Source organism: Merops nubicus, unplaced genomic scaffold (genome assembly GCF_000691845.1).
Source record: "Merops nubicus isolate BGI_N331 unplaced genomic scaffold, ASM69184v1 scaffold50721, whole genome shotgun sequence".
Taxonomy (NCBI): domain Eukaryota; kingdom Metazoa; phylum Chordata; class Aves; order Coraciiformes; family Meropidae; genus Merops; species Merops nubicus.
The window spans coordinates 514-11,658 of NW_008591254.1; the positions used below are offsets into that span (position 1 = coordinate 514).

Sequence of the window (11,145 nt, forward strand, 5' to 3'; positions counted from 1 at the left end):
CGATTTAAACAAACATGGGTATAATCCACAGTCCTCTGTAAAAAGTAATTTGTCACTTCATAGGCCAATCTAGCACATAAGCCTCGAAACATCATTGTACTCAGGCTAGATCATGTCCAGTCCACCATGCACAACACCTACTCTGACGAGGCAGAAGGAAGAGCTGCCACCACCTCCAGCAGGAGTAAAAGGGTACCCAAACTGAGTACTGACACAAACAGGGACATAGGCAGACCTGCTCCCACAGCTGTGGAGGGACACACAGCCATCTAGTGGCTGATTCTTTTGTGAGAGATGGCTGGACAAGGTAGTGGTCCAAATTTTAACCTCACGCTATTTTTGATGCTTTGCAGTTATTTATTTCTACACCCTATTTTTATTATACTAGTAAGGCACGCAATAAACATTTGGGAGCAAAAACTGAAGAACAGTGCATAGCAGAAACCTGAGAGTTAAATATAAAAAATTTAATACTTTATCAGCAAGTTTCAATTAAATATAAGGACATAATCACTCTCATAGTGAAGGATAAATTCTTACTACAATTCCAATATCTAATAAAATTCAATTACTTTGGTAAACTAAAATCTTACAACTATTACATTACAAAAGTAAAATAAAAAAATTTAAAAAAAGAAAAAAAAGAGAAAAAAGAAAAAACCGCACCTTTACGTACATGATAGGAAAAAACGTTTTATTTTATGACTGTTCTTTTATAGAACACGTTTCAAAAAACCACAGGTAAATGAAACACAACAGTAACAGCTCATACACAGTGAAGGTGATTTAAATATTACTTATCTGTTACTATCTTCTACACAACAGGCCAAGATACAGTGATGTGATATTCACCCTCTTCCCATCAAAGCAACCCCCAGTTGTACGTAATGCTAACCAACTCCAGTAAGGAAATCGGACCCCAGAATTTCCCATTCTTTAATTAGAAGGATGAGATCTGCTGATCTTCAGTCAGAGCCGGGAAAGTCATCTTTGCCTTTACCCATGAAAGATTTGAGGTTCAGTGATTGGTTTGCAGACCTGAGTCATACTTTGACTTTATGAAAAGAACAAAAAGAGCAGCAATAAAAGGTAAATTGTATTTTGTTGTTTTGTGCTCATTAAAAAAACAAACAAACACCAAAACACCAGACTCTGTCCTCTATATCTTACATAATGAAAGACACTGAGAGTTAAAAATCAATTTCCAAGAAGATGGATTCCTTCCTTTCTTTTCATTTAGAATCTAAAATTCTGTTTCTTGACTACAAAGCTGTTAAATTTGATTTTTGTAAGCATCATCATCATTAGTGCAGTTCTCTTTCTTTCTGTTTTTAAAGGGTGATAGCTAGTGTCAAAACACAAGTTTTTTAGGCACCTCCCATGAGAATTCATTTCTTCCAAAGTGACCATAGCATGCAGTCTTCTGGTACATGGGCTTTTTTAGGTCCAAATCCCTGTGTGTATAATAAAAAGAAGATAAAATTCTTCACATTAAGATTCCTCATGAAGAATCCTTAATCATTAAAATCCTAATGTTGATGTCCACTCACACCCTTAGTCAAGGAAATATATTCGGAACATACAAGCATACCATTAGAATATGTCCAAAGGAAACCCAGAAAACTGACAACAAAAATTAAATGTGAAGTACTTGAGGGCAACAGGAAAAGTCCTTATTATTGAGAATTAATTTTAACGGAAAAGGTGAAATAACCTTCAGTTTATTTTGTAAAAAAAAACCATACTTTTTTCATGGCAATGCAACTTTAAAATTAATGAAATACAAAAGTTATTTTGAGTAATTTTTTGAGTAATTTGAATTCCACATACTACATAAGGCCAAAGACTGGAAGTATATCCTCCATTTGGAATTTCAAAAGTACATCTTAAAAGATACAGCACACTGGTAAATCCATAAAATTATCAGCTGAAGACTTACAATGACACAAATTCTATTTTGTGCTGCATGGGCTGATCCTATGCTTGTTCAAGACTCTAACACTGTAACATCCAGGTTTTGCAAGAAATAATATCCATAATGTGTTCCTGATATTTTTCTTTTTTTGTGTCTTACTATACCTGACAATGACTCCAGGCCGAAGATCAAAGTTTTTGTGCACAATGTCCAGTAGCTCTTTCTCTGTTTTTTTGGAAGTTCCGTAAGTAAACAGTGAAATGGACAATGGATGAGCAACTCCAATAGCATAAGAAACCTAAGACAAGAAAGACACCATAAATTAGCAAATAAACATGGCACTTCAGAAGGCAACTGAAGAAAGCATTTATTCATGAACCATCTTACGAAAACTCCCCTTCACTTGCCATATCTGCACAATCTGTATTTGTAGAAGAAAAAAGAGAAAACTCTGAAATGCTGAGGTCTCTGGATAACTTTCTTTCCCGTTACCCAGTCACTCCATGCTTATTTCAATGACCGTAATTGTCAGGAGGTTGAGGGCTCAATAAATGTGACAAAGATCAGCCAATAAAATGAAAGCTAAATTAAAAGTTCCAGCTTCAAGAAGGTGATAGGCTGTTAGAGAAAGTACAGTTGTCTTGAACCAACCATATCAAGGTATTTCTTCAGTCCTAAACTATCATCAAGACTTCCTATAGCACATTGTCTGATATGATATTTATACAAAGTAAACTGAAAATAAAAAAAACTTTGAGAAAATCAATATTCATAGCTAATCCTACCTGAACCAGAACACGGCGACAGAGCCCAGCTTTCACAAGAGATTTAGCCACCCAACGGGCTGCATACGCAGCTGATCGGTCCACCTTTGTATAGTCTTTGCCAGAAAAGGCACCACCTCCATGGGCTCCCCAGCCGCCGTAAGTGTCCACAATGATCTTTCTACCAGTAACTCCAGCATCACCCTGAATGAGTAAAAGAAGTTGTCCTTTTTAAAATCTGTGTTATTAGAAGTCTCAAACAAGGCTTTTCATCCTTCAGAAGACTACAACAATATGCATGTTCACCACATATGGATTGCTCTAGGGTAGCTGAAGGAATGAACCTATCTCACTAAGCTATAACATTAGCATGGCAAACTCAAATAGAGAGCCAAGGTTTTTCTTAGAAAGATAGCTGAGGTTTTCATGCTGGGTTCTTCTACCTGACAGGTTGTCCTTCTGGGTTCTTCTACCTGACTCAAACCTTAATTTCTGATGGCGCAGAGACTTGCAATGAGAATAACTTTTATGCCATCATGACTTGAATGCAGAACTGTAAGAGGAAGAGAAATGGACAGGTGAAAGGAGAAAAAAGAAATAACCGTTCACGTTTTAAAAGGTGCTGAAAGAACACCAATGTATTCGTAAAGTGGGTGCAAGTAATTTTTGCAACTAGGTCTAATGTCCACCGAGTACAAGTGGGTGCTGCTGTTGGGAAAATGGTTACAGTAGCAATATTACTAATTTTGCTATTGGCAGAATTCAAGGTACAACAGTGCTGAAAAGCATAAGGTAGAATACGTGTCTTCCTTAGATGAACTAACTTGGAGATAAGACAGCCTTCTATACCAAGTGTTATTAAAAATGAAACTACTACTCTTACAATTACAATCATAACATTAAAGATGTAAAAAAAAAGGAAAAAAATATTTTCTGGTGGCTATAATGCTATTTTAAATTGCACGAGTTACAAGCACAGTTGTAAGAACACAGACACACAGGTAGATTGACTCATGCAAAATAAACTTCTCAGGGGCATAAAAAGCTGTAAACAAACGGCTACGTTCCTGTGTTTCTATGTGCAAACCAATTGAGTTATACATAAAGAATAGAAAATGTATCCTGGTTGGCCTACCAAATGTAGTGATAGTACTTTTTTTAAACAGGTGCAGTTCACTGCACACTGGAAAGATTTACTTTTTTATGGGTGCAGTTCTGTGCACACATGAAAATTTTCACATGTGCAATCTTCTTTTTGTATGTAGCTCTAACTGCTGCATTGGGTCATATGCTCCAAGTTAGATTTGTCTTCCCATTTGTCCATAGTCTAGGATGTCAATGATACATAAAATTACACTGATAAAAAGAATTCAACAACAACAAAAACATATTTTTTTTATATAATTGTTGTTTTAATGAATAGTCTCAACACCTTCCTGTCTGTTCCATGGTGGTAATGTAAAAAAAGATATAGATATAATTCTAGCAAATTCTAGTAACTTAATGAATTTGAAGAGCAAATTAAGAACAATGTCTACTTCAATCTGTTGGAAAATTGGACCCAAATTCAGGAAGGAGATTGAAATTTTGCAGTGATAGTTCTGAATAGAACTGAAAATAAAAGCATTGGGAATTCCAAATTTGTTTACAAGAACAGAATTTCAAAAGTCCCGATCCTACAGAGTGGAAGTTTTGCCTGACTCCTGTGAGTGCAGGATCAAATTAAAAAATCTCAGTTCCTGCAGTGTGTAGATACAGTAAAAACAGCATTTATTTTGTCAGCAGGAAAAGCATATCAGGGGTTGATTTTCAGAATAGAGTAACAGCTTCATCTGTCATTATTGTCAAACAGAACAATGTGAATTATATAGATCTGAAAATCAGGTTCACTGTAACAGAAGTAAATCTCATCTCCAGCTCTCTGTCAGGAATGCTTTCCATTACAAAGTCTTTTAGTGCTGGAATGAAGAAAGTTTGAGGAAACCCAGACCTGGGCTGTACATTCCATACACAGTGTAAGATTCTGCTCAGCTTGTCTGCCTAGTCACAATGCATGTATGATATAATCACGTCCTCAAAGGATATTTTGGCATACAGCACATGAAACCCTAGGTGCTTCCTCCCACACAGAATTGCAGATAAACCTTCCAGTAGGCAGCTTACTCCTTACACCTTAGGACAGACACATCAAAAAGCTGAGCATTTGAGACATATCCAATGACAAAGGCAAGCTGATAAAAGCACCAATATAATACAACACAAACCTGAGGCCCTCCAATAACAAAACGTCCACTAGGTTGAAGGTGATAAATAGTTTTCTCATCCAAGTATTTTGCAGGGACAACAGCTTTGATAACACGATCCCTCAGGCTTCTGCGCATATTCTCCAGTGAAATGGTTTCATCATGCTGCACGGATATCACGATAGTGTGAACACGCACTGGGATGACTGCTCCATTCTCCTGGATATACTGAACTGTAACCTGAAAAGAACAGGGAGAAGGAGGAAGAAAAAAACAGAAGTTCAGTAAAAGTTAATACTCATCTACATCAAACACCATACTATGGTATTCCAAGAGCAAAATGCCAACTCTGGTATTATAATGACCAGCGCCCATGTTGTTGCCAAGGTATGAAAAATGAAGTTTATTTTCTCATTTTTGCTGTGCTAAGGGAGACAAAAAGAAAAAAAGTAACTCAACATGGACAATGTTATTTTCTATGAACTTTTCTAAAACGTGTTCTTCAATTGGCATTTCCAGTGAAATGCTTAAGCCTCAGAAATTTACACTCTCGGACCATCTTCAAAAAGGCCAGCTTCATTCCCTAAATACAAATAAATACTTTGTATCTCTTGTCGCTTTTTTTAACAGCACTGATCACTTAGGTGTGGAGGGTTAAACCTTTCTGTACTGTAAGTGGTTAAGTGCTGCTAGCACTCTGATACAAGTTAACAAGTTTCCATCAGTTAAGGAGACAAGCAGTATCATAAGCAGGGCAGATGCTTTAGTTGCCACTTGTAGTTCATCATGATACTCTGAATATCACTGATTGCGCTCTTTAACAATATTTGAGGCTTCTACAAAGACGGGCTAGCATTCAACTATCTGGACTACCCATAGCAGTATTTACCTGTGTCTTAGAGTCAGGCCTCAGCCAAGGAAGTTCTCCACTACGCCTCAGCTCTGCTAATTTGGCATTCAGTTTGTGAGCAAGAATAATTGTTAGAGGCATACATTCTTCTGTCTCATCTGTTGCATAACCAAACATCAAACCCTGCAGGAGGACAAGATATAGCTCAATCAGTGTTAAAAGCACAGCAAACAAAGGCAATGAGATTTCATCTGAAGCAAAGAGTAAACAGTACCCTCAGGTTTCCTTTCTACTGTTTTACATTACAGTGCAAGAAGCATAAAGTCAGATCAGACTCCAACACGTTACAGTGTAATATGAAACAAACCACGTTGCTATAATTTTTCACAGAAAGCCTGAAGGTTTACATGTTAAGCTGGAAACCTGGACAAAAATTGAGAAGTTTCTGTAAAAAAATCAGGTTCTTTGACAGGAAAAAAAAATCCATTGGAGTAAAACAATTTCAGGACTACTGTAATAAGAACAGTGTTACCATTAGCCTGGAAACATTATAGAGGCTTTTATGTATGAATACAGACATACTTATATTAGAGCTCACTTCTGAAATTTCAGTGGAATGGGACACACCATTCAACAGTCTAAGGCACCTGACAGATTTTTTTGAATGCCACATGCTCTAGTCACAGCTCCTACTGTTACTCAGTCAAGTTCTCTGCATCAGATTACAATTCTTAAATACAGATAGCAGGATTTTCTTTCTTTTCATCTACTGCATGTTGTGATTTAAAAAAAAAAAGAATTTTTTTTTTAAAAAGACTGGAAAGTACTTTGATACAATGGGAAGGGAGGCTATGAAAGTGCCAAAGAATATCAGATATCTTTTCATATTATGTAATATTAAGTCCCTATGACAGCATAAAAGCATTTTAAATTAGTCCTCAAATGCTTTTTTTCCAACAATATTAGCTTTGCTCCTGGATTCCAATATCTTCATTTATGGTTCTCAACAGCACTGTTATAAATTAGATATTACTGCTAACGATTACAACTGTAAATGTTAAAGTCACTCATACTGGCATCAGTGAGATTATGGCGTTTTTATGTTAGCATCTTTCTCTTGGGAACATACCATAATTATCTGCATGTGTTATTTAGCTCATAGAAATGCAGCTTGTAGAGCCTTAATCATGTAGGACACCTATCAGAATAGCTGCCTCTGGGAAATAAGTGAGAATTAAAAGTACTCTGGCATATTTGACTTCATTGCACTAATGCTGAAAACAGTTGAAATATGGGCTAATATTTCGCTATGGAAAACCTCAAGAGCTCTGTAAAAGTGAAGAGTTCCTCTGTTTATTCCATCTTGCAAGACAAGTGTGACTGCTAGCTAAACAATCTAATGAATCTTAAACTACTCAAACAGAAACAAGAAATACATAAGCAAAAATCCTTTCCTAAATTTTAAAGACACATCCTCAGCTACTAGAAACTGCCAGAGCTCTCCTAACTTTCATGGCATGCTGTAACAAACACTAGGCAAAAATCTGCCCTCAAAGAATGTCCAAGTTTTAAAATAAAAACATGGGCTTTATTTTGGAATACGCAAGATGGAAGTGTGGAAATCTTCACACGAATTTGGATTTAGAAAATAGGGCAATAAGATGAGGTGAGCTTTTTCTGTTCAAACAGGTTTGATGTTTTGGATGTGATGTTATGTCTACCTGATCTCCAGCACCAACATCCTCTTCATTCCTATGTAGATGAACACCTTGGGCAATATCAGGTGACTGCTGTTCCAGAGCCACTAAAACATTACAAGTCTTGTAGTCAAAGCCTATTTGGAAAAAGAGAATAGCAGAGAATTAGCTTTTTCTGCAAAAATAAGGAAAATAAATAGAATCACTAGAAAAGAATTTCATTCTGAAGAATAGTGGATTCAGAACTCAAAACCTAACTTCTATATTTAATTCTTTTTTTTTTTTTTTTTTTTAATAGGACACTTGAAACTTTCTGAGAGGAGGTGGGGTTGCCTTTATTGCTTCTTACTGCTTGTTTTCTCTTGCACTGACAAACTGTGCCAAGCCAATTCAGATTATGAATTGTTAACAGCAGAAAACTAGTTAAAGATAAAACTAATGAGCCTCTCCCAAACAAACAGCATTAAAAGCCTAAACATAAATTCCTGGAAGCTGATATTTTTCAGCAACTGAACATTCTGCTCTCTGATACTTTATTTGTAATATGTGTAAAGCAGTGTCTACATGTGAATATCTTGTGGGACTTTGTGTGAGAGTCACACAGAAAAAAAAAACCTGTTGTAACACTCAAGTATCACATCAAATCTGGAAGTGGAAATTTATTTTACATTACTTTCAAAGACCAAAATGAAGGTTTTTTAAAAAAAGGAAAATACTTAGAGAAGATTGTGGCAATATTTTCCACCTGCTCATAGGTATGTTAATAATATCATGCTTCTCTCCAAATTCAGCCTTCCCTAGAACTGTAACTACTGGCAGCTCCTGATCAAACTCACATTCAGCCAACACACCATATAAGCATAAGTGGGGCTTACAGATGCTACCACAGTACAAATATATAATAGTACAGAGAAAGAAACTAAGTTTCTTCTCTTTCACACCAAGATGCATCAATCACCTTGCCAAATGACTACCCAAGATTTGAGTTCTTATAAATTTTGGTTGAGTCATAGATTCTGTGGCTCAAGTTGCACTTAATTGTTCTGGCCTCATACCACATTTCAAAGTATACTCTGCCTACTCCATTTCTGTTTTAACTAATATGTGATATTCGTTCTACTTACTGGGATGAAGTCAGCAATTGTATTGTATAGCAGCATGTAAGTAGCTTTCATGCAGGACAATCAGTTTTTTATCAATCTTGCTAAAGCCCATACATGCAACTGGTGACAAATCTCTTTTGCTTTTGCCTTTTGTTTCCTCTAAAGGATTTAATTAATTTTTCCACCAACCTTTAGCTGAATCATCATAGCCAATATGTCTAATTGCATCTCGGACAACTCGTTGATAATCCACAATAGCACGAGATGTGATCTCCCCACAGAGCAACACCATTCCTGTCTTGCATACTGTCTCTGAAAAGAGAGATGAAAACAGGATTAAAACATCAGAATAACCCAGGCCACTAAGATAAATAATTATGTTTGTGGTGATGGTGATTTTGAGAGATCTGCTGGGATTTGTAGTATAAATCCTTTCTACAGACATTTTTAGCATTATTAGCTCATTCTACAACAAATTCTTTTCATATTCAACATATGTCTGAAAGTAAGGCAGAGACTAACGTGTCCAATTTACAAATGGGAAAGTCAAAACACTGAGCGTGACTTAGCGATACGCAGAGTTTTAGGGAAATACAGCATGAAGTTGTGATTTCTGAACCAACTTACTCTAAGATACATATTAAAGGCTAAATAAAACTCATCAGTGATCAACTATTTCAGAAATTTGCCTCCAGTCCCAAGAGGTAGAAGCTGAAGATGGGGTTTAGTTACATAATACATAAACTGGGTTAATGACCTGAGAGTTGATGGTACAATTCTTTCTGAAGATATTTCAAAAAGCAAGGAGTTAGATGGACTTGGACTGACAAATCAGGACTTTATTAAATATAATAAATTAACTTTTCAATGAAACATTAAAATATGCTTTCAAAAATCCACTGTAATGAAGCCAAACCTGTTTCTCCCAGGAAAATTCAGTCCACTCACAAAATTAACTATCACACTATTCTACAGCCTGCTTAGGCCTTAGTCTTTATAGAAACTTTACTGTTTCTTCTGATCTTTCCTGCTCTTGAAGACCAGAGTTCTTACGTAATTTTTTGAGAGTAAAAACGAGTTAGTAAACAATAGCATCAAGCTCTTTGCAAACATCATGAAAAAAGAACCATAACTTGGTGATGTTTTAAAGCAAAGCAACAAACAACTTACCACAAGCAACCTTGGCATTTGGGTCCTGCTTCAGATGGGCGTCTAGTACAGCATCGCTGATTTGATCACAGATTTTATCTGCAAGACATCAAAGCTGTGATTCGAGACCATAGTGCTCAATACAAAACATGTGCCATCTGCATCACTTTGAATTTGTAGTTGTTTCAGCAAGGAATTCTTTTATTAGGTATTATTGTAGTATTTAATATAGCTATATAGACGTATGAAACATCTTGCAAGTCAGTAGATACAATGAGTAACTTACTGGTGAAAGGCTAGTACTGACTATAACTTGACTGGTAGTGTGAAACAAGTATGTTATGCGTACAATTACCTGAGAGGCTAAGATGTTTTACTCTCAGCCTTCTCTGTCTCTAACATCACAAGCCAATACAGCATGCACTCCACTTCAGTAGTATTCTAACATCACCATGTTCCATGGTTCCACCATCAGCTTCCATCTCCCCAAAAGAAAGTTAGAATGTGCCTGAGCAACACTGCTGGTAAAGCCTGAGAAGGTGTTTAGATTAATACAGATAATGCACAGCTCAGAGTTAAGTGCCTGTTTCATGTTTGCCTCTTCTCTCTGCATCCCACCATCTTGCAATGACGTTTTCTATTAATCTCTGCAACCCACCTAAGGCAGGGGAGTGAGTAGCATATTCAGAAACAAGAAGGGCTTACCAGCTTATTTCAGTAAAACTGTGGCAAATCTTTAGTATACTTTCAGTTATATCCCAAATACAAAGGTTTCAGCCTAGGCTTTCTCTTTCTCTTTTATTACTTTTTTAACGAAAAATGAATCTTAATGAAATAATGTAGCTAATGCAATGAACACAAAAGGGCAGCACTCCTAACAATGCCTTCCACATGAAAATGGTATTTTTTCTGATATATTTCAATTTTTTGTTCTTAAAAAAAGTCTAGTATTACATGCTATGTTTAGATGTTGCCATAATATGATGTATGGCAGAATAAATTTATCACCTGCCTTGCAATTTGCATAAAAATTGTTGAATGCAAGAAAAATCTGTTGAAAAGCAATGTTTTGTAAGAGTATGTCATTAGAGATGCTGAATACATTTAACTTTAAGTCAGAATAAGTTCTAATTTATTTTCATGAGGAAGGTGCACATTTATCTAAGAGGGACAAATCAAAGACTAGAGAACTAATGTGATTGTGACACTTATCTTCCATATTAACCACTTAAACACAAAAAGAACGAACACACAAGAAAATTAGCAAAAGACAATTAGTCTTCATTGGAACTTTTAGCTTTGAAAGAACTGTACAGGGATTACTCTATTTGGGACAATTATTACCAAACAGGAATCAGACACCAGTCCTGCAATTCAGTTAGAAGTCCAAATGAACCCTGTTTAGCAAGACTGGGAACAAATTC

At 36.1% G+C, this 11,145-nt stretch overlaps 1 protein-coding gene across 1 annotated transcript in view; it reads right to left on the reverse strand.

Moving 5' to 3' along the window:
- Positions 1–680: 680 nt before the first annotated feature.
- The window catches only part of LOC103782410 (S-adenosylmethionine synthase), a 15,916-nt gene continuing 5,451 nt past the window's right edge, over positions 681–11,145 (reverse strand). Inside the window, exons 2-9 of the mRNA XM_008950179.1 lie at positions 9,743–9,820; positions 8,762–8,884; positions 7,494–7,606; positions 5,812–5,955; positions 4,944–5,162; positions 2,701–2,883; positions 2,080–2,213; positions 681–1,454 (exon numbers count right to left, since the gene is read on the reverse strand). Of these exons, the coding sequence (XP_008948427.1) occupies positions 1,352–1,454; positions 2,080–2,213; positions 2,701–2,883; positions 4,944–5,162; positions 5,812–5,955; positions 7,494–7,606; positions 8,762–8,884; positions 9,743–9,820 (1,097 nt within the window). The 3' untranslated portion in view covers positions 681–1,351. The remainder of the gene's footprint in view (positions 1,455–2,079; positions 2,214–2,700; positions 2,884–4,943; positions 5,163–5,811; positions 5,956–7,493; positions 7,607–8,761; positions 8,885–9,742; positions 9,821–11,145) is intronic.